At 38.8% G+C, this 27,811-nt stretch overlaps 1 protein-coding gene across 1 annotated transcript; it reads right to left on the bottom strand.

Annotated features, from left to right (window-relative positions):
- Positions 1-265: 265 nt before the first annotated feature.
- On the bottom strand, positions 266-27,101 carry SMC3 (structural maintenance of chromosomes 3). The gene is made up of 29 exons (XM_074159025.1): positions 26,906-27,101; positions 21,468-21,543; positions 19,870-19,908; positions 18,991-19,058; positions 18,543-18,614; positions 18,267-18,346; positions 17,598-17,676; positions 16,119-16,236; positions 15,399-15,574; positions 15,140-15,220; positions 14,730-14,894; positions 14,093-14,214; positions 13,488-13,701; positions 11,738-11,841; positions 11,418-11,517; positions 10,781-10,941; positions 9,277-9,418; positions 7,898-8,048; positions 6,734-6,886; positions 5,718-5,869; positions 5,354-5,512; positions 4,659-4,766; positions 4,166-4,274; positions 3,263-3,510; positions 2,929-3,141; positions 2,063-2,254; positions 1,724-1,901; positions 1,058-1,164; positions 266-752 (listed from the first exon to the last, which is right to left on the bottom strand). Exons 1-29 carry the CDS (start codon positions 26,918-26,920, stop codon positions 681-683), a joined length of 3,654 nt encoding a protein of 1,217 aa, XP_074015126.1. The 5' UTR covers positions 26,921-27,101; the 3' UTR covers positions 266-680.
- Between the last annotated feature and the right edge of the window lie 710 nt (positions 27,102-27,811).

The following is a 27,811-nucleotide window of genomic DNA, read 5'->3' as shown; positions in this document are numbered from 1 at the left end:
GGGTGTTTTCAGACTTCTCAGTATCTTCTGATACTTACATTTTTTTTCAGTTCAATAACCAGAACGCTGTGAATTTGGACAAGCACAGATTTGGGATGGTTTTCTGCTGGCATTGGCAACATGCAAAAAAGGGGGAGAAGTAAAAATAGCTTCAAAGAACTGTTTTGTCTCACACTTCTGAAACACGCAGCTCCAATATGACCAAACAGTATTTACTCCATCTCAGTGGAATCCTCCAAAGAAAGACCATATAAACCAAAAACTTAATATATACAAGTTACAGCGATAAAACCAATCATTTTAATTGAAGCCATTAAAAAAACCATGTGAGGCAATATAAATGATAAAATTATACTTAAGAAGGAATAACTAGCACTTTCTGAAAAGCTTTAAAACAGCAACAGACACTTTACAAAAGATTTGAGGGAAGAGAATAAAATTTCCAAACTACAGGTACTGTATAAAGGTAACATTAACAATTATCTTATAAAATACAGCAACAGAGACAAAATGGATACTCAAGCTCCTTTGAAACTAAGCCTTCTGGGGTCTTGGTTAAAATGTATGTTCAAAAACTATTTTAAACAAGGACTAAATACTTCATATCTTAAATTTACAGGTCCCTGGCATAAACAGAGCATTATACACATCTTCCAAACAAGCAACAAGTACAGTTTCATTTAACCATGCGTGGTGTCGTCTTCTACAAAGTCTTTGGCCATTTCCGCTGTGATCACATCAATATGACTAACCTGGCGGAACAGAAAGAAGTATAAGGTTATTACAGTATCTCCTGCAGAATAAAAGACACAGTTATTTTTGAAGGCTCCAGGATTCCGCAACAGGAGCATAATCAATTTCTAATCTCCTTTAAAGAACATGACAAGGGACATCTGTATGTATTTAAATTCTTTTTCAAGAACTTTTACACAGGACTGCAATATAACTAGAAAATCATCACTGAAATAAGATTGATTCACTTTGAACTCTTGTTAAGTCTCAAATGCACAACTTGGTAAGGTTCACAAGTAAATGCCGTAACTAAAACATTATTTACCTTGTTTCTGAATTTTACACCATAGAATTTGTCAGCGGACTCAAGCAGTTCAGGCCTGAAAGTAGTTGTAATAAACTGAGCATGTTCCGCTAGTTCCATAATCATATCTAAAAAGAAGAACACACAAATTCTCTATTGTAATCTTTTCAATAAAGCAGGACAGGTCTTAACATGAGACAGGCAAAGAGTTTGCTATTCCTTATTCAAAATGAGGTTTTGGTTAATAAAATAAAACCCCTCACAGATCAAGAAAGGATCCATACCAGATTTTTAAGTATTATTAATTCCAGTATCAACTCTGACAAATCCAGCCACTCAAAGTCAGTGGGGTATTAAACGTCTGTGATGAACAACAGAGTAAGCACTTTTCTAGCAATGCATTGAGCTAGAAGTTAATTTTTAAAGTCAAACTACACTTTGAAACGCCTATTTCCACCACCCTGAGTGTAGTAAGGAGACCCGTTAGACACAGTAGTCAACACAGAGCTTCCGTCTCCAACCAAGTTCATGAAAGCTTCAGAAGGCACAAAGTTAAATTCTAACACACGTGTTGGAATATTAAAAAATGTGCTTTTATGATTAAAAGCTTTTATCTTAAACATAAGAGACGAGAAGACAGACTGTCACCTTCAACCACAATGAAGGTGAATAAAGGTAGACAGTTACCTGACACAGCTTTTCTGTGCTGAGCATCCAAGGCTTGGTCGATTTCATCAAACAAGTAAAAAGGAGCTGGATCACATTTCTGGATAGCAAAGATCAGGGCTAGGGCCACTAAGGATTTCTGTCCACCTGAAAGTTGCTGCATTTCTCTCATTTCACCCTGCTTCCCTGTGAATGATACCTAAGAAAACAACACAAGATGATTTCAAAACATTAAACCACAATATTGCTTGTTATTATAATAAATAAACAGGACCAATTAAACTTTGCCTTTTAAAATTATAGTTAAAAGGCAATCTAAGCGACTTTTCAGAGTACTGAAACACAAATATTTTTCTTTACCCTTATGCCAACTCCAGTGAACTGGTCTACAGATGGAACACTGCTCTGAGATCCAGATCCCCTTTCACTCTCAGTGCTACCTTCACCTTCATCCTGGGACTGACTGCCTTCCACATCTCCTTTCTTCATCACTAACGTGGCCTTGCCACCAGGGACTAACTTCTGGAATACTTCGCTGAAATTTTTTGACACCTGAAAAAGAAACAGTCAATGCAGCAGTTAATTTTTACATATTGAAACCAATTGCAGACAACAGCTATTTTAACATGATCACACATGATCATGCTTAAAGCAGAGTAAAGAAGAGATCCGTATTCATTCTTAAGCACAAGTAGAAGTGAGAAACATACACTATACAGAGATTGGTTTAAAAACATCAAAGGCAACTGTTCTTGTAGTATGAGAATTTTCAAATTTTTCAAGAAAGTGGTAGAATTAGAACATAAACCAGCAGCAAAAGCAAGTATTAAATATTTCTGTAAACTTTAGATGAGATCTCAGTTAAGAAAATTGAAGACTTAACATACTTCATAGTTGATATTTTGTTAACATTAGGAATTACTTTCACTAAATCTGGAGAATGGTTTTGGTGCAGTTTATGACCAGACATTCCCCAGATTCACCAGAAAGGAAGTATTTAAAGGGTTTAAAGCAAAGCTAGAGTTGTAATACAACCAAGATGAGCACCTGTTTAAAATGCTAGCCTTTCTTCTTCAGTATCTAACACACAGCCCTCAAACCTCTAGTTACATGAGACTGCCCTCTATTGAATACATGTACTTAGTATCTGCTTCTTCCCATATAGAGGCCACACACCCAATTTGATTTCAGCACCAATGTTTTTACAATAGTTACCATTTTGTTACCTGTTTGAAAGTCAGCTGAATAGCCTCGTATTTCCTGAGCTCAAGGACATTCATCAGTTCCATGATGGATTTGTAGCCCCTGTCCAGTTCCTCTTGTCTTTTTATCAATTTTTCCTTCTGCTCCGAGAAATTCACAAACTGATCTAAGGCTTTTTTGTTAACATGACTGTATTTCTTCAGTTCTGTATTGCACTGCTCTAGTTTGCGGAATAACTGTAAAAGGAAAATATTAACGTATCAAAGCGCCTTGCAAATCCAGCCACATTTGACACTCAAGATGTACATGACACTAATATTTCAGGTCACAAAACATGAAACCAAGCACAGTTATTACCTGCTTTAAACTTAAAGTCTGATACTTTTCAAAAGCCTCCTGTGGAAGTGAACCCAACTCTCGGATTTTCTTCATGCATTCCTCTTTCTTCTTGAGGAGCATGCCTTGCCTGTTAGTCATTTTTTCAAGTTCTTTTGTATCGTGGTTAATGGCATCCATATGCTCCTTCTCCATGTTCTTCCAGCGTTCCATGCTCTTTTGAAGCTCTTTAATTCCTGCTTCAGTTTTGTCAATAGAGTTATCCAGATCTGTGGTATCGGGTGAGAGCACAAAAACCAAAGCGGTAAGACTTACATGCCTGTATAAAATCAACAATTATCCAGTCAAGTATTTATGAAACAAAAAGATAATCTAAAGAAAAAGACTTATTAAAGAGTAGAAACTTAATCTTAAAACAAAAAGCTGGAAATCCCTCTCTGTTCTTCCCCATAAGCATACAGCTCAGAAAAAACCCTAACAAACATACCATGGTCATATTGTTAAAGTCTAGAAAGAGAAGCAAAAAAAGTTTGAGCCACACAGAAGCTATTTCCTATTTGACTGCAGCTTAGTTTTTGATAGGTTAGACCAAATTCAAGAACTACACAAACATGATCTTGTACAAAGCTTGCTTCAAAAGTACTATGCCCTGAAGCCAGAAGTCTGTTATCACCAACACATACTTACTGGTATTACTGTGCACAACTGTGGACACTTTTGTTTATGTACAACATGCACAAAATCCTGTTTCACTTATCTTTTGGAGTGAGTTCCAAAAGTCTGTTACACTGTGTAACTCCTACAGCACATTTTAAATTAATGATTACTTCTTGTATCACAGTCTACTTCTAAACCAAAATATGGTACATGTGAACTTTCAAAACCCTGGAGAATTTTCTTTCAAAAAAAAGTGGTGCTACCAACCATCTGACCGTGCCAGTGTATCTTTCACTCGTTTGTTGATAGCCTCAAGTTCTGATGTTGTGGCAGTAAGAACTGTGCCACCTTCTGTTTCTCGAAGCTCATTGAGTTCCTACGGGACAAAGTAAATGCCACCAAGCTTCAGCATGGAAGGGAACAAAAGTGTAAGCCAGACAAACAAGTTATCTTCTGCTACTCCACATATTACTGTATTTTAGTTAAGTTTTAGAGAATAGTTAGACCTCTAAACAAATCTGTAACTATGCTGGTCCTATTTATACACAGGGTGTGTATTTAGAGGAGGATTTCTGTCAAAAATTCATATGCCTAATATACTGTGCTGAAATTTAAGCAAAACACTTAGCGTGTATATGGGAAGAGCAAAACCCATCACAGATAATGCAGGGTAACGAAGGAGCATTTATCAAATAATTAAAGTCCTGGAAATAAACCAACAAACAGATTGCAAAAAGTACATTTAAGGGAAAATTCTTACTTGTTCCACTTGGTCTAAGCGTTTCCTCAGATTCTCATTGAGATACGTTTCAACTCTTGTGATAATGCCTTCCAGTTTAATCCTCTCATTCAAAAGCTGTCTGTTTTCCTGAAAAAATAACAGGAATATATTAATTGCATTAAATGACTCCTAAACAACCATTTTTTCCTTGTTAAAAAACATACAAACAGAAAACCTCCACTCGTCACACAATTCTGTATATTAAAATATTGCACAACTCTTTGGACCAAATGGTATTTCTGCAGCTGTCTAGTATGAAAGCCAACCATACAAATCACTAAGTTTTCTTAAACTGTGTAGGATTTTCTCAACACGGGTTAGTTTTGTCTCATCTACCACATGCTTAAAGCCATTGTTTTATTTTCCCCACACTGTGTATCACCCCTTTCAGATGATATCTATTTGTATTTATTGTTGTTGTCAAGTCCAAGAGCAGAAGCAAGGAAGCTGTGATGATTCCAACACAAATAGCTGCAATTCTCTCACAGTATCTCTAGTAAAGTTCACCCAGCGTTTGAGAAAAATGTGCAAATGAGAAAACTCCAAACATACTACTGATGGAATACTACTTTAATTACCCTACATTTATAAGTGACTTTTCATACAAAAGGACAAAAATAAGTTTAGAGAAGAAAGGTACCACATTTAATGGCAAGACATTTTCATTTCCTTACTTGCTGTAGTTGTCGAATTTCATCATTAAGAGCATCCACACGTTTCTGATCTTCAAGACTGAGCTGAGACAATAAATCAGTCCCCAGTTCTGCTTTTAATGATTCTCTCGTTGACTCCATAGCATGTAAACTTGCCTCCAGGCTCTGCAAACTACGTTGCTACGGAACAGATATCGCACAGAATCATTCCTCAAAGCAATTTGTAGATTCAAATGAATTTCACTTTTCTATGTAAACATATTTTTGTGACATATTTGTTATTTCATATTATGATGTTAACCAGAATGTATACAAGTTTACCAGTAATATTAATGAACCGATTAATATAAAACCAGTAACAGCTTTCAATATCTCCATACTATACCTTAGGCATAAATGTCTTTTCAGACTGCTGCCTTTTCTCCTTCAGCATTTTCATCTCTGACAAAATACTGTCTCGGGAGGCTTTGAACTTTCTCTGTTGTGTCTCAATTTGCTGCATTTGGTTCATTAGCTGGTCGATCTCATTATTAATCCATACCGTGGGCTAAGGAAAACTCTGTCCTTGTTTTACAAGGTACCTACTCATACCTTCAATTTTTACTCTGGCGTATTCAGCTGCCGTCAAAATAAAAACCAACCAAACAAAACATCCCACAAAAACGAAATATTCAGTTGTACAGAGAAATCAAAAACCATCAAAAGACTAACCAAAAGTAACTTGAGCACTCTTATCAACACCAAAAACAAATGAGGAAAGTTTCATTTAGCTGTTAATTTTACAACATGGACCTTAAAACACCACAGGGATACATCTGAACTTGTAAGGAAAACTCAGATCTTACAAAATATAGAAGAGAATATAATAGCATAGAAAGCCTCATCATTTAGGGCTTACCCTCATCTCTAAGCTTTAAAGATCAAGATCAAATTTTAATGGGGACAAATTCCTAAAGCTCCTTTTTCCTGAAGCCTACGCTGCCAGCAACTCACTGAAGCACTATCAGACAAGGTGTGCTTCAATTAGTATTTTTCAGTCAAGTTTCCTCAGCATGGAAGTTTTACCAAAAAAATAACAGCAGTGGTATAGAAACTATTTCTTAACTAGCTACATTAACCTAAAAATTATTTTTAAAAAAGAATGCAATTCAGGCCCATGAACAACGAATGTGTTTTAAAATCTATTATCACTGGTTGTACACCAATTTTCACATGCAGAGGTTTTGTTTCTGTTTTACCATTGATTTCTTTGTTACTAAAAAAAACTCTAACAGCCAAAACAAATGCCACAGCTAATACGTAACCTTAACAAAAATTAGTCTCCTGGTTTTTATCTATTACTCTAACTACAAAACAAAAGCTTTATCACGCAACCTTTCCCCAAGAACAACAAAAGGATATTTTCGATGTTTCTGCGTAAATTTTCATTGAGTTTTGCTTCGAGTTCACCAAGTTCTTCTTCTGCCTTTCTAACATCTTTTTGCAATTCAAGACGAGACTTCCTTGTATCGTAATAACCTCCAGTCAAAGCACCGCGATGGCTGACTTGATCCCCTAAAAGCAAAACAGAGTGAGAATATAAACCGCACCCTATATGCTCTCCATAATGTTCAGAGCAGTTTCTACAGTACAACTTACATTAACTAGAACATTTCAACGAACGTACAGAAGCACTGCATCAGTATCAGGAATCACTTACATATGTTTACAGTAATCAGGGAAATGCTTATTTCTGTATGCAACTTAAAATGCATTTCCTTTCTCAAGACCAACCTAGACTGCTATGACCTCCTTTAAGTATTAACTATTTTTTATTGTTGTTTTTAATTAACTTCTGAAGCCACGCAGCTTGAAGGAAAAAAATACTTCTATTAAGGGGAAAATGCAAATGCCTAGCACTAACAGTTGAAAAGAAAATAAATCTCAGATCTTCTGTTAGGGAGAAAACAAAAGAGAGGCTGAGTAATTAGCAGCATCTGTAGTTTGCAGAATATACTGTTACTGAAAAATTAATCATTTCCTACTCAGACATCCTTTGGAATTTTTTCAGATTGATTTTAAGAGACAAAAAGAGACAACAATAAGCCTGCAGGGAATCTGTCCTCCAAGAACAGGCAATTAAAGGAGATATAGATTATTTCAGAGAACATAAAATGTAAACATGTCTGGTACAGAGAAGAATTCACCTTGAACTTATCAGTAATTGAGGCATTCACACTCTAAACACTGGTTTAAGTTTGTGGAAAACACTGTAAGTACTCCAGGAAAACAAATGCCTGTTACATTGGATAAAACAAATTGGATGAATACAAACCTCATCTGCTTTACAATTCTCAGCATGGAAATACACTGCTACTAGCTTTTAGATCACAAAATTCAATGGCTTGTGAAGAAATTCTGTATTTTTAAGCACTGTACTTAACCAAGTGCAGCCTTGTACATCTCAGTAAAGTATACTATTATTTTAAAAAAATATTATTTTGACAACACTAACAGACTTAATAAGCCTCACATTCCAGGGATCCCATTTTTACAATCAATAATTTATGAAATTGCAACATTTACCTTCCAGAGTAATACAATCCATAGTGAAAGCTCTGGCCAGCTGAGTAGACACCTCCATGCTACGACAAATTAGAGTCTTTCCAAACACATGTTTGAAAGCTTTGTCAAATCTTGGATTGTATCTCAGTTTACTGATCATAGGAATAGCGTCCTGAAGTGACAGTGGTTTTAATGAAAAGAACATATTGATACAAATACGGCAAGTATATTGCAACTAACTCATACTCAGAATTTAAGACAGCCCTAGAAAAAAGAAACTACCACCAAGAATAAAAACAGAATACAGTCTAGCCTTACAACAAGAATTTCTAAAAGTTTAACGTATCTCAAATTCAGCAAATATTAACATCGGCTTCACAGTTAATAAACTTCTAGAACAATGATTTCTGGAGCTGTATGTATCTTTATTTACATACAGAATGTCAAACCCTGAACTCAAAGAAAAGTCTTGTGAATGACACTTTGGAAATAAACAGCTGTCAGTAGAAGGATGACATACAGACTGAACGTTCCCAAGACAAACAGATAAACAATCCATGGAAGTCAAGTGCAAGATTTAGCAATTTTAGCTTTTAACAGCTACACTTGAGCCTAAAGTCAACTAAGAGTCTGCCAGGAATCTACTGAAACAAGTTGAATAAGTATCGTAAATTGGCAGGCAGTATTTTTTCCCCTCAAAAAAAAAGTTACTCCCTTTTTGTAGAAAGCAGGATACAAACATTAATAGTTTTACTAGTAAAGCCCTACCAAAATAAGCATACTAGAAGTCTGATTGTTTCCTATTTATTTTTTCCTATATTTACCTGAGGGGGAAAAAAAAAAAAAAAATCACATTTATTTTTAAAGAACTTATTCTACCATAATTATTGTAGGAAGCAGTTAACATTTGCACAATTAATTTACTACTAAAATTTCAAAGAGCAGATACTTTATTGAAATTTATTTCAGAACTACTTTTTAAATGGTTGTCACTGAGCATTTATTTGTCCATTTTTAAATATAAAAACATGACTCATTTCCAATAACTGACAAATTGTCCATGGCTGTAATACGTCATAGCTTTGCAGCTTTTGTCCATGGCAGCATTTCAGTTTAAAGAATTACAATTCAGTAACTCAGGCAATTATTGATTGTCAAGATACAATAAAATTCTGCATCTTTTATTATCACCTATTTACTTTTCAGGTGAAGTTAAAGAGAAAATACCTGGTAGGAATTCTCTCTTCTCTTTGTGTTAAGAAGCCCACATTAGAAGTAGTGTTTAATCGCAGGCATTCAACAGCTAAGTGGTAGGCAATAAGCAATATACACTAACAATTATAATTATAAACTCTTATATTTTGAAAGTAAAAGAAGGTTCAAAAGGAACTCCAACTCACGTTAGTCTCAGGATAAGCAGTATCTCTAACATCCAGCTTGTTCAGAGGGAGGAACGTAACTTCTCCAGGAAGGTTCATTTTGTTAAATTCCATTAGGATCTTTGTACTGACCTCATCAGAATCCACAATGTGATAAAACAACCTAATTAACAAGACCAACAAATAAGTAAAACTTTACGTGCTAAAAGCACAAATACTTTTGTATGGGAACAATAAGCATGCAGGTACCATTAAGTAATATATCAATATAAAGCTACATTGCATTTTCTCTTCTAGTCTGCGCCTTAGAATAAGCAAGTGGATACACTCTATTCACTTTCATTAAAATGGTATCAGCCAAGAATTTTACATTTCACCCTCCAGTCACAAGAGCAGCTCAACATGCACATGGTGTCACTGAGTACACAGCCTTTTCTGGTTCAACTGCAAACCTCTTTCCTCTGTACCATTTCAATATACAATATTCATCCTTCTTTGCAGGGATTTACAGAGTTTGCATCTTACACCTCTGTACACAATCAATAGAGATCACATCTATCTCCTTGTGCAGGACTGGGGCTACCATCAGAGGGACTGAAGTGATTTTTCTTTTGCAAGTTTAACTACAGAATGCTTGTTCCCGCTTTTTCCAAACTATCGGGCACAACAGGATGCAGATAGAACTGTGAAGTACTTTGAACAGACACCCTTGGTCACACAGACACAGATGTTTCAAATAAGGGACTGCATTTTAAACTGTGGTAGCATTGACATTTCTATGTGATAGTCTGCAAGACCATGTCACCTCTGTCCTCCTTCCTGCCTTTATGCTACTATCTACATTTCTTTAGAACAAGAATTTGTAGGACCAATCATGAATTGGAACAGGGGACTGATCATACAAAAAGACAATTTAAATTAATTTGAAGCATCAGATTGAAGTGTCAGATGCTGCAGGAAGCGGTTGATCACCCAAAGGGCACTTACGTCTTCTAGAACACACGTTACACACAGACACTCAATAATGTCTCTTCAGATAGCTTTTAAAGAGCAGTTTTTGACAGTTTAGAGACCACACTAGAAAATCTCATGGGTGAGGGTAAGTGAAATAATTCTTATTTATTGTTGTCATTGATACATCAACATCGCTTACTGCGGAATTCTCCACAGCAGAGGATGCTGTCCACTTTATTCAATATAGTTCAGCATCACCACCAATCCTTCTGGTAAGTGTCAGGAGTGTGGGTCTGGGGCCTTTTTGGGGGGGTCTTTGTGTGGTTTTGTTTTAGGTTTTTTAGGCCAGATCAAGAGCAGCTAAGATTAATTTTTAAATAGGCAGAATTCTTCTTATTTCCTTCTTGAAGGAGTAGCAGTTTGATCATACCATATAGAAGGCACTGTGACAAAAAAAGGACATGAGCTGAAGTTCAAAAGAATTAAACTTTCAGTAGCAACCGGCACCAACAATTAAACTGTAACGCTGCAGCTGCTTTAACTTCAGTAACACTAAAGAGCATGGAATTACCTGTTTCCTGCAGTAACTTCAACGCAGGTGTAGAAAGCGGGTTCGCATTCAAAGTTATTCATCACGATGCCATGATAGCCATTTAGAACATGCTGGTTTATGCCTTTTCGACGGAAGTGTTCCAGAACCTTGTTTATGCTGTCTATACCATTCAGAATGGCCTGTTAAAATAGAACTCGTTATTGTAGTGCAATCAGAAGATGTAGAAGTAATATCCATTTTACCTTTAACTTTGTAAAAGTTGTAGTAACCTTCCTTCTCGCCAAGTTCCTGCTAACTAACCTACAGCTCCAATGGAAGACACCTAAGTATTATAAATATTAAGAATCTGTCACTTTTCAGGGCCTTTTTTTTTAACAAAAAAAAAAAGCAGAAGAAATTTTAGAAGTATTCTATTTCTACCTGGTCTCATTACCTTGCCTCAATTACCTTGAGCTTAAAATCTAATTTCCAAGTAGTTCTAGAGCTAGAAATATTTGAAAAATTCAGCTTACAAATATTATTTGTCCATCCTAATTATGACCGTAAGACCATAATCAACAGAAATAACAGTCATATCTTTCAGATATGGCTATGACTTGTCCTTTAAGAGTAAGAAAAGCTTTCATGAGGAATTCTCAAATTCAAGGTATCTTACCTTTCCTGTCGCTGCTCTGAGAAGCTGCTGTTTCTTTTCCAAATCCTCCCGCTTCGCAGCAAGAGCTTGCTGTTCTGCATTCTCTTCTCTCCATAGATAACTACAGAGCAAAAATAGTTAAAATATTTTAAGTGTGAATGAAGTCTGAACATTTTTAATTATTATTATTCTCAAAGACTGCTAATCTAACCGGAAGACAAAATGCAGGAGTTCATACATGGCTATATTTAAAAAACATACCTACATGCCATGTTAACAACTACACAGTTGGGGTCCTTCACATTAAGTGAGATTCAGACATATTTCAATTAATTACTAACTTTCTTTCGCTCTGTAGTTCATCCTTTTTATTTTTCACTTCATAGTATTTTCTGTCCAGTTCTTCAACACGAGCCTTCACTTCATTAAGATCTTGGTCCAGTTTCTAACACAAAGAAAAGAACAGTATGAAACGACAGTTCTCTATGTTCAAGAATCTTTCTTTTATTCATTACTACTTAAAATACAGAAACAATTTCTACAAACGTTTTAACCATTTTACAACACACTGCAAAATCACTAAGAATACATCTTTGCAAGGGAGCAGTAACAAGGTGAAGTTATCAAGCAGACTGCAAGGCAAGCACTGAGTTGAACTATGCATCTGGGTATTACAGTGAAATGGCTCACTGTAAGTCATGGTAAGAAACCGAATCAAAACAGTAGCTATCATACACATAACTGTGTAATCACACTCTGATGTAACACCTGTGATACGAACATACATACTAGCCTTGCGTATGATGCCATACTGCTTCTTAATCAAAAATCTCAGCCTGCTTTCCAGCAGTACTAACACTTTACCACAGCTGCTGCCAACAGTGTGCCATTTTAGATTGCTCAATAAGCACGCTTAAGTAAGCCTGCTCATTTAACACTTGCCATTTTCAAAGCAGCTCAGGGCTAGCACTCAGATAATGTTTTCATAGTTATCTGTGTACAGGAGGACTAGCTGTGTTCTCAAAACACAGCCAAGTTTTTCCAAACTAACTTTGCAAACTCTCTATCTCCATGTTTACCCAAGACACCTCCCCTTTGGACAATAAAAGCTATACAACTCTTAGCCTAAGCATAAATCAACTTTCCTTAAGGAGCAAAAGAAAACCAAGATATGATTATAAAAGGAATCAAAGGCTGCCCCAAATTGAACCTCTTCAATTCTACAGAATTCCCATTGAGCAGTAAAATAGTCACAAACAGTGGCTAATGCCATTTCTTTCATTCACCAACTCAGAGAATCCGTACTTTGCTAATGTGGGCCCCATCCAAACGGTATTTTGGCAGAACACTATCATCTTTGTATGACTACATTCCTAGATTTTGTCACTGACCCTCGATTTTGGTCTTTGTGTAAGATGTCTACGAAGAACACTGTCTATCAGCACATGCAGGGTAGCAGAACTGGCACTACCTACTCTCCCACCATAAGTGCAGGGGTTTTCACTCCTGTAGCTGCTAGCAGGAGTGATATTTTTGGATTGTACTACTGTATTTGCAGTGTAGGAGCTGTTTCTGAATGGAAAATAAAATCTAAAAATTATGCAGATAGTAATGAAATAGATTAATCTTCTAACATGGACAGGGACACAACTTCTAACCAGATGCAATCGTGGTGCAAAGGTGCAGTGCTCGCAGCACAGTTTAAAAGATCGTTTAGGGAAACTAAGAGGAGAGTGAGAACAACCAAAGCAGACGTGTATAAAAACATAACAAATTGCTATCTATCTGAAACGGCCGTGTTCAACACAGACCAAAGCAAGGCAGATTTAAGTCTCTTCCTGAAAACTCAGGCCAAACATTTTGGGGAAAGTACCAGAAAGGAAGTCAACATATAGGGTAAAGTTAGATGCAGTGCTAAAGGGAGTTCAAAACATCTGCAGATGTTTTCAACAACGTATTTTTAAAAGATTGCACCCAACCAGAAAGGCTCATCTTCCTTATAAATAGGCACCAAAGTATATTGTCCAAGATTAGATTGAGCATTTAACCCTTCTCTCTAAAATACTGAGAAGTAATAAGCTGAAAACTTACACTGTACTGTTCCAAATTTTTCTCCTTGTTGGCCTCTGTATCCTCTAAATCCTTGTGTATAGCTGCAATCTGCCGCTTCTTGTCATTGATGGCTTGATCTAAAGATTTCAGTTCTTTCTTTATCCACTTATCCCTTTCTTCTTTGGAAGTAAACTGGCTTCCTCGACCTTGTTTTGCATAAAGATCTGTTCTTTCCTGCGTAGCCTGTGCAAGTCTATTTTAAGAAGAAAAAGACATGCTGTATTATAAAGAAATCTTCAATTCAGTAAGAGCAAGCATTAAAACTACCATAAGAATTTCCAAGCATCAAACCAGGCTCTAAGATTTAAGCACCAAATCAGTAACAAAAAGGAAACGACCATAAAATCACCCAGAAGACATCATAAAACAAAAATTCAACAATAGCCCACAAAAGTGGTTAAGCTTAAAAATTAGTTTCACCAACTAATTTCAACCCCAACAATAAAGGAGGCTTTTTACAGGCCTAAGTACACGAAGCTACCCCATTCTCAAGCGACAAGTACAACTGAGTTAATGGATGATATTGTTAGTATCTTGGGGTCTTTTGCAAATGCTTTGACTCCCCGTTATAGAATGCCACAGACCTAGCAATTCCCCTCTCTTCTTTTTCTTTAACACTGTTGAATTTCGGCTCCGTTTCTGCTAATTCTTTCTGCTTCTCCTCAATTTTCTCAAGAAGCTTTTGCCTCTCTTTTAACAGTCTTTTCTGAAAGTCAAACAAAGCAGTATTTAAAAGTTAGGTAATACCAGGAACTGTGTTATTAGACAAATACTCGCTGCTAAAGAGTAATTGTAAGATTGCAAGATGCCATTGCTTATCTGATACTACACTGTTCAATACTTTACAGAAGTGAATTCAGTTTCAATCAGCAAAGAGGGACGAAATGAAGTATTCTCAAGAAGCTAAACCATGCAAACAAGAAAGATTTGAACTTGGCTGTTTGGCCGATTCAGATTAGTGCTACAAACACCACCTTCCTTACCAATACTTGCAGCAATTAATAGAAATATAGATGTTTGATTTTGCAACATGCAGGATGATAAAGGACCATGACACAGGAGTGTATGTTTACATCCCCTAGAAGACATCACAAGAACTAAGATACCTGTCCAGCAAACCTTAGAAAATAATGAAAGACCACAGCCTAAAACCAAAAGTTCAATGTACAAGCATATTACCTTATGCCAATGACGTTTTAAGATTTCACTGCTGTTACATACCCTTTGTTCACTGTTGCCAGCTAATTCATCCTGCAGGTCTTTAGCCTTCAGCTCTAATTTAGTCCTCTGTTTAATCTGCTCCTGTCTTTCAGCACTAAGTTGTTCTTTCTCTTCTTTCATTGCTGAAATCTTTGTCTTCAGTTCTCGAACTTGCCGTTCTATTTCCTGTGCAAATTTAAGTATGTAGTATGTTTAATATTGCATGCACTTTTCTGTATTTATCAAAACTCACAAGATCGGTATTATGTAGAGATCAAGAGACACTAGAAGTGTGAAAAATTTCTCCCTTTTCCAAACAGGATGAAAGCATAAAATAGAATTTAACATGGTGTTAGAACACCCTTCCCCCCAAGAAGAGACCCACAAACCAAAACACACCTCTGGAGAGCCCTTGTTAAAAGTCTTTTTACCTCCATTTTATCTCTAGCATCTTGCTGTGCATCTCTCAGCTGCCTGGATTTCTCTCCACTTGTCTCTCGTTTGGCAGAAAGCTGTAGGAAAATATCACCATAGCTTAAGTGGCAAGATTCTGTTTCAACAGTAGAAATAAAATAATTTGTTAAATTAGTGTAGAACACGGACAAGATTCTACCAAGGAATGCAAGGAGACATTGGCAAAAGGCAAATCAACAGCTCCTGTTAAATTTTGTGTTAGCCAAGATATTTTACCTCATCAAGCTTAGCTCGGGTTTCATTAAGCTCCTGATTATAAATGGTGTATTCCAATGCTCTCCTCATTTTATCCCATTTCTGGTACTGAGCCAGCTCCTCTTTCTCCTCTTCTAGGGTATGCAGTCGCTCTTCAATGTATTTCAACAACTCATTGATCTTCTCTCGCTTGCCCTCTTTAGAAAGATGACAAGATAGAAGTTCAGTTAAATACTGTCATACATTTCCACATCTTTAAAGCTACTGAATCTCCTCCAGTGATTAATTATTTGTCAACAGATATGGAATGTGAAACGGAAAACCCATGTCCAGAAGTTCCCCCAAAAACCATCCAAACAGCAGAACTGCTGATGCTAGTTATGTGAGGCAACACAAGCATGTACTCTCTGGGGTCACATACTTAAAATAATTATACACCGTACTACATAAACTTTAGAGTTCGCATAGCAGTAGCTATCCTGATTTTTGCCAGCTGACATTACTCGAGGTTTTGAACAGTACAAATATCCCTATTAGCCTAGCTAAAATGTTTTATTACTAAAAGCACATGTGAAATCACTTCTTAAACCTTTTGAAATATCTAAAATTCAAGGATGAAATATGTTTAACCTACCACAAATAAAATCTATCTAGTAATTAGCTTTACTGAAAAAGCCATGAACCTTTAGAGTTAATGGAATTACTGTGGCATAAAACATTTGTTTCTTAAACTGTTTTTACCTGTTTCTTTCATCAGTGAAATACTCTCTTCTTTACGTTCATCATACACTCTGGTACCAGCCACTTCTCTTAGTAACTTCAGTCTTTGAGAGTCAGGAGCTGTGGCCATCTGGTTGATCTGAAAATTCAAGATCTATGATTTCAATAGCCTGCTCTGGATGTATGGCTAACCACAACACATCAAAGATTGCACCTTTTTTTTTGCTGTGCCTGTTTGCCCGAGGTTTTGGCAGGAAGATTCAGATACCTAGAATATACCACACTCCTTTCCTTTTGAGACAACTACTTTAGGATGGCAAGTGTTCTGCTTGCAATGAATTTTGGTGGTTTTCAAATGCTACCAGTTATTGCTAAAACTTAGGGTACTAGCATTATGTAAACTGAAGAAATCATTACCTGCTCAAAATTATGTTTAGAGAAATTCAAGCTTGGGCTTTTACATCCTGGTGCTAAGCAAACAGTTTAAATGCCTCCAAAAACCACAAAATGTCGGCGTTATAATTCTTAGAATAATTCAGGTCATCAAACACTCATTAATCCAACATTAACTCAGTCATACAATTAAACCCAACATAAAACTCACTTTCCTTCAGTAGAATTCCAGTGGTTGCATCCTTTTATAAGGTTACTGTTTCTAATTTGTATTATATTAAAACCAGTATGTATATTTTGGCTGTGAAAGTCACATGCACCAATCCCCAAGACAAAACACAAGTGACTTTCCAACTGAAGATGTTTTTTTCCAATACACACATTCAGCTGTGTAGGAAAATTTATCCTGATAAACATCTGAGAGACTGTACTTCTGGGTCAGCATTGCTACCATCAAGTGCTCCTCAAGTTTCCTGCATTCCCCTTTTAAGAATGCCTTTCAGTAATCTTTTGGAGCAGTTATCAGCTCCAACAGTTATCAGCGTCTCCATGGTGTCCCACCCTGTGGGCCATTACACGAAATCTGTTCCTTTGTCTCCAGATCTGGGTGTCCTTTGAAAGCTCGGGTAAAGGTGCTTGAGTCTTGAAGACCAGTTAACACAGGCCATGCTGTTGAGCCCTCTCCCTGATGTGTGTTCCCTTTTGGTGCTTCCAAGTTTCTATTCATCCTCTACTGACAGTACTTTTAGCCTCCTAAAATTCTCTACAATTACTTTACTGCATCATCTTAAGGTCCAGAAGTCTAAGAATTTGCACTGAAATAGTCATAGGAATTAAGTCTGCTTTGCATTTAAGTATACAGAAAAGCATATGGCTGCAAAGATTACCATGGAAAAAAATTACCAACATTACAGATATGACAACTTTTTTTCTTACAATCGACATAAACTACTAAAACAGTAATATTTGCAAGAGCAGCATCTAGAAGAACTGTTTCAAACTAAAAAGATTTTGGTTTACTTTTGCAATAATTGAAACTAAGTTTGGCATCCAGGAAACATGCTACTGTTGATAGTGATTTCTTCCACTTTGTGAAAAGAATCTTACCTTTCCTTGTTTGACAATATAGTAGGGATTACTGCGAGAAAATCCAGCACTTTCGAGAAGATTCATGACATCATTTTTCCTGAAATGTTATTATGAATGTATTAAAAACACTTAGAGTAAAAGTGACAGCTGTAAAAATTCAGTAAAGCATCACAACTATACAACACATACTATAATAACTGTGTGCAATGCATGCACTGCTTGAAGAACCTTCTTTATTTGCTAATAACTAACTCTAAAATGAAATGAAAGAATAAAAACGGAAAATAGCTAAAATACTATAGCGTTGGAAAGAGATTAAGAAGGAAGCCTCTTAAAGCAAAAAGGAGGCAAATACAGTTAAAGAAATCACAAGGAAGGACATGAAACAACCTAAAGTCTGGTAACTCTCCTATTTAAAAAAAAAAAGCCCTGAAAGAAATATTATATAAGCAGTTACAGATCATGGTAATGAATGGATTAAACTGTAAATTCAAAGCCTTTTGAACACAGACTGATGTCCTTGCTATCAAACCACCGGTACTCAGTACTACACAATTAAATTAGTATTGCTCATGGAACTCGTGAGAATTAATTTATTTCAGGCTAGAGATGCACGTTTTCTGTGTGACTAGAGAATTTTACAGCAATACTACTAGTCTCATTCAGCTAAGGAAAAGAAGTACCTACGTCACCATTTTCTTGTCTAAGAAATATTGGTCCTTCTTGGCTCCAATGACTCTGCGAAGTGAGACTTCCTCTTTATCAATCTTAAGAAAACAAAACCCAGTAAATTAAACTGTTTGCAGTATGTATGTATAACTAATCCAGAACGTTTACGGCACTTTTAACCAGAATGACTCAAAAGCAGCCTTCTGTTCTTCAGAAGTACTGAAGCCTTCTATGATACTGAGATACTAGAGTCTGAAGTGACCATCTAATTCTGAAGTAGTGTATCCAACTTACCGGTAACCTGTTGTCCGAATTGTCAAAAATAATTTCCACAAATGCTGAAATAACGCGAGGACCTGTACCTTCCTAAGAAAGAAAATATTTTATTTAGATAATTCCCACCTTAGGAGGATTTTGAGCTCATTCATCTCCCATTTTCCCTGACAATCCCATTTCCCCTTTCCTTCCAAGGATTTGAAAGCCAAAAGCATCTATGTAAGATCCACTACGTGCACTTTTATTTCTGAAAATCTTGGATACTCATTCACCAATGCGCATTGTCAGCATAATGTATTACTTGGTAAAAAATTCCCTTTTGCCAAAGGGAAACAAAAAAATTTTAAGGATGCTTCCAAAATAATTGGCTTAAAGTATCAACAGCCCAGCAATTTACCATTTTTTGTAGTAACATTCAAATGCATTAGCTTATTCTTTAGTATTGTTGTTATATATCTTCACTTACATGTAACAAAGCCAGTCTCTGCTCTGGGCGAAGATGACTAAACTCATCACTGAGGACAAACTGAATTGCTGTAATAAAATTGTAAAGAGACAGAAGATTTATTCTTTCCTTTAGGGAGATCTGCAGCAGTTTCTTCAACTCAAAATATACTGTTTTACTGTTGTATATATAGTACAGTTACGAGCTGATAATATTTTACAATGTTTCTTCATTAAAAACCTTAATCTGCTGGATCATTATCACTCAGCCTGCTGTACACTAGAATTTCTCTGAAGAATTCTTATTATCACCACCTTCCTAGTTCACCGCATAAGCATTAACAATGCTGCACAAGTAGAGATTCATGAGCTTTCCTCTACAAGTACATACCCCGGTTAATCGCTAAAATACTTAACACGTGGCAATTTATAAAGACTACCAACATAAAGGCCACTAACACCTTTGACCAGCATCTTCATTCCTCCACTGATGCTCCCACTCCACAAAATCTCCCTCAAAACCACGTTAAAATGTTGTATAAGCTGCACCATACTGCTATGGAATCAGCTTAGAATTTAGCCACTAGGAATGTCTAAAGCAACTGCAAATACCACCATCAGCTTTCAAGGTGGGTGACTTTTAGAATCAGTTTCCTCCTGTAAATACTTTCTTGCCATTTAAAAATCTCAGAAGGCATTAGTAAGAGAAGCCAAATACCAGCAAAAACCTGAAGGTAAGTATTCAACAAGTGCATTGAGATCTGCCTTTCATCATTGCCAAGTAAGGACCGATCTGCCATGCCTTGTTGAGGAACATTTGGTAAACCAACTTCTGGCAAACCCAAAGAAAGCTGGTATCATCAGCATCCCCACGCTACTGTATTAAGAAATCCATGCTTACCATAGAAAAAGTTGCTTTTTCCAGATCCATTTCTTCCCACTGAAATTCAAACATACAGTTTTACACACCTCAAGTTCACATGAGTTAACATTGCAACGTACATTAAATTTTACATATAAATATTCAAGAACAGAACCCAAATATAACACAACCAACCAAAATCTCAAGGTAATAAGGCAAACTTAGTAGGTGGATCACTTAGTCATTGTCTGAGAACAAGAGAGCAGTCTTTTCCCCACTCAAACACATTACAATAACTTGTAAACTTCAATACTATTCCACAACGACAATAATGATTAAACCAATCCTATTTATTTCCATCCTCTTCTTTTTAATACTGATCTCCTGGTGGGATAAAACCAGTAAGCCTAAATCCAATTCTTCTGGCCCTAGCATCAAAGTTTTATATTTAACCAAAGGACATCACTTGCCTGCACATGCAGGCTGACTGTATGAACTTCTTAATAATCCACTTGCTAATTCAGCAATGTTTTGTTTTAAAAACACTGCAAGTATTACTATTTCTATTTAAAAATAAAGGTGTAAGAACACTGGGCTATGCTAACATATAGTAATCTCAGTGATCATTCTGTTGTGTTTCAGCAAGGGTCAGTGTGGTATCAGCACCTACTGTATTAATTTCAAACTGCTTGCCTTCCAGCAGCAGTAAGCACCCCAGGCTTTTCATCCTTTCCTGCCTACTTGCACTCCAGATTCATCTCATCCCCAAAACTACTGGGGATTGCTATAAGGTCTTTAAAAAGGCAAAAAACGGTAAAGGTGGATTATTTTCATTTTCCTGTTAACAACACTAACACCTAGATAAAGTTTTAGCATCCATTGAAGAAACATTACATAATAGGACACACTATTCAAGTCATATGCGCGTTTTTTCCAGTCTCAGAGTAAATCTTGGCTACTACGTTTTCACATCCAAAACTGACTGTTTTCTGTTAGGCCAGCAGTCTCAAAGTTGCTGCACAATAACTAAAATCAATGCAAATAAAAAGGCAGGACCAGGCATCCATGGGCAAAACCAGGAAGAGATGTGAGAACAGTGCACAACAACATACTATTAGATTAGGTGTTATTTATGCAACTACACCTTGAAACTTATACTTTTTGACAGTTCACATTCTAGAAATTCAGTTCTCCAAAGCTGGAAGAAAGAGGACCATCTTCTCTGCAACAGTTTGTTGTAGCTAGTGTGCCTACTCACCAAAAATGATCCCACTTGCATACCCCCAAGAAAAAAAAAATCCCATACAAATTCTCTGCTGTTGTTCCTGCAAGGACCGCCTTTAACGGGGGTCTGGCTGATACAGAGACCTGCACATATGAAGGAGTTTAGAAACTGAGCAAGGTCTGTAAAGACTTGGACTTACTGTTGTCACAGTAAAATTGAATGCTAGCATTATTTACCATAAGTGGAATACGCCTTGTGCTATGTTATAGACAACAGTAAAAAAGTTTCTGAAATAGAAAATATAGTCAAATGTAGGCAGAATGTTAAAAACTGTCAAGGACTTTAATGTGAACATCATCCAAAATAACACTGCAACTCTAGTTAATGTTAAAAGGCAAGTATCAGAACTTACCAATGACATTGTGTTTTGAGCTGAATGGGTCCACAATGGTTTGGTCCCTGTAGCTTCGAAAGCCCTGAATGATTACCTAATGAAAAGAGTGAGATATTTTAACAAAGTTCTCTCTGTTCTTGGGCAGTTTTTGAACTGTAAGATTTTACAGAACATTTACATCAATTACAATATACTTGATTACCCCCGCCTTTCTTGCACACACTTCAGCCTTCCAGCTCAATATCAGCAAGTTGCATCATAAAACTTACCCCTCGCCTAAGCATCACTTTAGAGACACATTTTTCTCCCCACATCACAGGAGATGCTGGTGCTTATCGAGGCCAAAGCACAGTGAACAAGAGAATTCTGAGAGTCTTTTTGTAACAAACTACACAAAAAGATGTATTTGCATCAAATACTACATACAGGAAAGAAAACTCCAATGTAACAAGCAGCTATCCTAGTAGGGCCAGACTTAACATTAAATTTTTATAATGCAATTCACATACAGTGTAAGAATTCTATTTGCAAATTCTCCAAGTAGAGCAATTGCAGACTGCAAAAACTGTACACTCTTATTTTGTTTTACTGTGCAACTTAAAGGGCGAAGTAAAAAAGCAAGCTATCTCAGCTCTGGTGAATTCACTTCCTAAATAGACAAATACAAACCTACACAATTATCTTCAGAAGCCACACAACAAAGAGTCATCTAAGCAGCAGCATGTCAAATTTCAACTATTCAGTTTCAGCAGTGATTTGTGGTTTGCCAGGCCAAGGAACATACAAGTTACAGTGACAATATCCCAGTACTTCAGAAGTTCTGCACAGCAGCAAAATTGATCCAACTTCCAGCATGCACATTCCAGCATTAAGCAACCTTTTCCAAACATTAAAGCTGTGCTGAAAGACTATACAGCAGCTTTGCTCTTAGTAAGACATCAGAAAGACAGCAGCCACCTAATAAGTTTTGATGTTTGCAGATCTTTCAGCAAGAACATTTATAAAAGAACTAGAGTTGACATTTAATCGTTATGTCCTTCACCCAGCTCTGCCTCCACAGAAGCAAGATACTGTTAAAATAATGCCAATATTCCTACAGGAAAGCCGGAGAGGGACTCTTTGTCAGGAAGTGTAGCGACAGGACAAGGGGTAATGGTTTTAAATTGGAAGAGGGGAGATTTAGATTAGATACTAGAAAGAAATTCTTTATTGTGAGGGTAGTGAGGCACTGGAACAGGTTGCCCAGGGAAGTTGTGGATGCCCCATCCCTGGAAGTGTTTAAGGCCAGGCTGGATGGGGCTCTGAGCAACCTGGTCTAGTGGGAGGTGTCCCTGCCCATGGCAGGGGGGTTGGAACTCAATGATCTTTAAGGTCCCTTCCAACTCTAACCATTCTATGATTCACTAAGGTAACTATCATAAACTAAAAACTACTCGTATAGGAAGACAGTAAAACATCTTACAAGATATTTCTCAATATTATTACCGCTGGAGTCTAGAACGTGAAATTATTTAGACTTTGTTTTGTTTGTAAGGTCCCTAAACCATCTTCTGGTGTTCTGAACACGTCATCCCTTCTCTCACATCTTCAAGTATTAAAATAGCCCATGTTCCAGAAGATGAGCCTAACACTTGGTATCCGAGAAGCACATATAAAACTGCAGCAAAAAGCCTAGAAGCAGTACTATAAACATTAAAACAAGCCTCTTCCCTCTACAACAAAAGCCTACATGAACTGTACACCTAAGCAACTCAAGAAACAATTACTTTCAGAATCACATTCATATACTGTAATATTCTGGTAACACGCTATACAAACAGCAGGGAAGAAATCCTGCCCATAAAATTTACTAGCCAAAAGACCGGGAAAAGAAAGTGCCCCGATTTATTCATGTCAAGTTTGGTTTTAAAAGTCTTTCTCCCACTATGTGACAGCCCATTATCAAGGATTATCACATGAACCTCCTCTTGGATTAAAACCATCTCACTAATGCTGAATGAAAATTCCATGCCCGACAACAAATCAAACACTCGAGTTTATAAAAATTTAAATGAAATAAAACTGAAAAGGCTTTAACTAACTCGCAGTCAGAAATCAGAGTCATTCTCTTCCCAGGCAGCACATCTTTATTGTCAAATCCCTTTTGTATTATTTCATTTCTGGAATCTAAAGCTAAGAGTACACGTACACAGAAAGTTACTCATCCTTGACCATCAAACATCAGATCTAAGCAACAGCAGCTATTTTGGAAAACTAAGAGTCTGCCACTTCCTCCAACACTTTGCCTATCTAAACCTTTTTTGAACAGCAAATCTTACTCGAGTCTTGGTAGACAAGGGCAGAGCGACTGACGTCATTTACCTGGACTTATGCAAAGCATTTGACACTGTCCCGCACGACATCCTGGTCTCAAAATTGGAAACTCATGGATTCGATGGATGGACCACTCGGTGGATAGGGAACTGGCTGGATGGCCGCATCCAAAGGGTTACAATCAATGGCTCAATGTCCAGGTGGCGGCCAGTAACGAGTGGTGTTCCGCAGGGGTCGGTACTGGGACCAGTACTGTTTAACATCTTTGTCGGTGACATGGACAGTGGGATAGAGTGCACCCTCAGCAAGTTTGCTGATGACACCAAGCTCGGTGGCGCAGTTGACACGCTGGAGGGAAGGGATGCCATCCAGAGGGACCTAGACAGGCTGGAGAGGTGGGCTCGTGCAAATTGCATGAAGTTCAACCAAGCCAAGTGCAGGGTCCTGCACCTGGGACGTGGCAACCCCAGGCACAAATACAAGTTGGGTGGAGAATGGCTGGAGAGCAGCCCCGAGGAGAAGGACTTGGGAGTGCTTATGGATGAGAAGCTCAACATGAGCAGGCAGTGTGCACTGGCAGCCCAGAGAGCCAACCGTGTCCTGGGCTGCATCAGGAGAAGTGTGGCCAGCAGGTCTCGCGAGGTGATTCTGCCCCTCTACTCTGCGCTCGTGAGACCCCTCCTGGAGTACTGTGTCCAGCTTTGGAGTCCTCAACACAGAAAGGACATGGACCTGTTGGAACGGGTCCAGCGGAGGGCCACGAGGATGATCAGAGGGATGGAGCACCTCTCCTATGAAGACAGACTGAGAGAGCTGGGGTTGTTCAGCCTGGAGAAGAGAAGGCTCCGGGGAGACCTTATAACAGCCTATCAATACCTGAAGGGAGCCTACAGAAGAGCTGAAGAGGGACTCTTTGTCAGGAAGAGTGGTGACAGGACAAGGGGCAATGGTTTTAAATTGGAAGAGAAGAGATTTAGATTAGATATAAGGAAGAAATTCTTTACAGTAAGGGTAGTGAGGCACTGGAACAGGTTGCCCAGGGAAGTTGTGGATGCCCCATCCCTGGAAGTGTTCAAGGCCAGGCTGGATGGGGCTTTGAGCAACCTGGTCTAGTGGGAGGTGTCCCTGCCCATGGCAGGGGGGTTGGAACTAGATGATCTTTAAGGTCCTTTCCAACTCTAGCCATTCTATGATTCTATGATTCTATGATTCTTGCCACCAGCTCTAGGCCAGAGCAGGTAAGTTCACTCATTCTGATTTTGAAAAACAAATAAAAATCTAAAAACCAACAAACATAATTTGGCAAACAATGCTGCTTTCCAACTCACTAGATTTCGAGGAAAAAGGGAAAAAATGGGAAAAAAAATTGGTCTCTAGTACTTTTACAGTTTACCTACAATAGTCTAAAAAAAATACAGATTGGAATAATTCATCTACTTTATTCTCATAAGAACCTGAAAGTCCCTACAAAATGGCAAAAACAATCAACCATTACTTCTTTGACATTACTACAGAAGCACAAACTTTTACTGACCACATGATCAGGCACCACAAGAGTACGATACAAGGAGACTCTGAACGCCATTTCCCCCACTCTCAAAGTTTTTTCCCTAGATGACTTCTCACTTCATCCATCCTGCATATTCTGAAACATCATAACTTCTTTATTGCCTTGTACAGCCTTGGATTAAGATTTTAATAGTTTTAATCTTCAAACTCCAGGAATGATTTCTGAGAAGCAACAAAATAAAGGATGTTTGCCCTCATCCGTTTCATTCTCATGTTCACACCTTGTTATGCTCTCTTCTCTAGCTCCTAGAACAGTATTGGTTCTTGACCATCTAAATTTCTTTTTTTTTCCAGACGAAATTCATTTCCCCTGTTCTGACTTAATCTGGACTTCTTACTCTGATTCTGCGTATCTTCACTACTGTTTACTTTTGTGCAATTCAAATCTGGAGAACAATAATTCTTATTGAAAGACTTCAAAGCAATGTGCGCACCTGCAATGATAATGATTTACCAAAACACGATCAAAAGACACTTGAAACACTCCCCTGTCGGCCGAACAGTTGATGAAAACCTGATTTCTATGCAGAACATGCACTTCTAAACACGATAAAGTAGCATTCTTAATCAAGACAGCCATAGGGTGTCAGAAAGCCAGGTAAATTTTCAGCCCACTGAGAAATGAGAATCCTAACAGGCTTTCTATGAACATACATTGTATGAAAGCAGCCATAAAAATTCAACCGCACTGTGCAATATACTATGCAATACGATTGCTGGGATACACTACAAAACTAAAATTAATGATCGCCTCAATCTTAAAAACTGTTTGCAAAAGGTCCATCCAAGGTCTTTCTTTTTAACTAAACGTTAGCGGCAGATTGCTTGTCAAGGATGAAGCATAATAGGTTAAATGGTTCACGCCCGGAGGCATAAGGCATCACCCCGAAACAAACATGTATCTGTTGTTTCTCCCGAGAGAAGGGGCAGAGAGAGCTAGTCTGAATTGAAACCTCAAACACAAGTCACGTTTCCCCACTGAAACCACAGGCAGATTGAAAAAAAATATAAGAATACAAGTAAAAAAGAAGAGAACCCACGACTTTAACAGCTGAAAGATGCCGCCTGAGAGCTGAGAAGAGCCCCTTGTTTGGGTAGGGACCCCGCATGGCTACGAGCCCCCCGGTCCTGGGTCGGCCGTCGCCTAAAGGGGCAAGACACCAAAGCTGCCCCATCCAAACGGTGCCCACAGAGCTCGCCAACAAGTCCCGCGTCCAAGAGGGCCTCCCCCCGGCACCACTTCACACCTGCAATGAATGAAACCGGCCGCGGAAACCGCGGGAGAAAAAGCACCCACCAGCCTCCGCGGCGGACTCGCTCCGTAGTTGGGCCGGGGACGCTCCCCCCTCAGCAAAGGCCGCTCTGTACCCCCGGGACAGCGGCAAAACAAGCAAAGGCCTTCAAACCCGCCCGCAGCCAGCGGGCCTCTCGCTGCGGGCCGGGACCTGGCTCTGCCTCTCTCCTGGAGGTTGAAGACCCCGCTAGCGCCGGGAGAGAGCAGGCCGAGCCAAACCGACCCAGCCAGGCCCAGGCCGCACCGCACAAGGCGGACGGCTTAGACCCCGCCGGCTTACCTGCTTGATATACATGTCTGCGAAGGATGGGGGAGGCGGCCGCCCCGGTGCCTCCTGCCGTCGCTCAGCCCGCCCTCACCGTCTTTTCCCGGCACGAGTGCTCGGTGCGACCGCGCGTCTCCGCCGCCGCCTCCTCCCGCCCCTTCAGCCTCCTCAGACCTCTCAGCACAGCGCCCCGCTCACCCCTCACGCAAACAAAATGGCGGCAGAGCCTCCCCCAGCCCGACCCGGCGCCAACCATTCAGCACCCGGTGGAGGGGGAGGTGCGGGACAGGGAACGCTCCCCCACTCCGCCGAAGAAGGGACACCACAAAGGAGAGCAGGGAGTCCCATTTTTTTCACCTTCTAAGGTGCCTCAGTGTCCTTTTTGAAGGTGCTCCGTGGCGGAGAAGGAGGGGGACACCTCCCCTCGCTGTAGGGATCCCCCCAGAGAATTGGGAAAAGTGGTTTCTCCCCCTGAGGGGCGGATTGGGCGCCAAAGGCAAGTGTGAGGCGAGCGGGGGACAGCGGCAGGGAGGGAAGGAGAGGGCGCGGTGCCGCAGGGGGCGCTGTCGGGCCGGGGGCCATGGCGGTGGTTTGACCCCGGGGAGAGACGTGCCCTGCCCCTCTCCCGAGGTGGAGGGGCTGTAAAAGTGCTCACCCAGAACGTAAAATAAAACTTTGGATCTTAAGTTTTGTCTTTTATTCGAGGATCTGGAAAAAAAAAAAAAAAAAGAAAAAAACGACTGAAAATAAAAAAGCGGAATTAGGAGCGTTAGGGCCTGCGGCTGGGCCCCTGCGTGCCCCCTCGCCCCCAGTGCGCCATCCCTGCAGGCCGGCCTGCCCCAGCCCCAGTGCAGGGCCGTGAGATGGGGATTTCAGTCCCTTCTCCAATTTTTAGCATATTTTCTCCCCTTTTTTGCCCTT

This window comes from Numenius arquata, chromosome 15 (assembly GCF_964106895.1).
Source record: "Numenius arquata chromosome 15, bNumArq3.hap1.1, whole genome shotgun sequence".
In the NCBI taxonomy this organism is placed as follows: Eukaryota; Metazoa; Chordata; class Aves; order Charadriiformes; family Scolopacidae; genus Numenius; species Numenius arquata.
The sequence above is the reverse complement of the archived record's forward strand: the minus strand, read 5'-3'. Positions and strand labels throughout refer to the sequence as shown.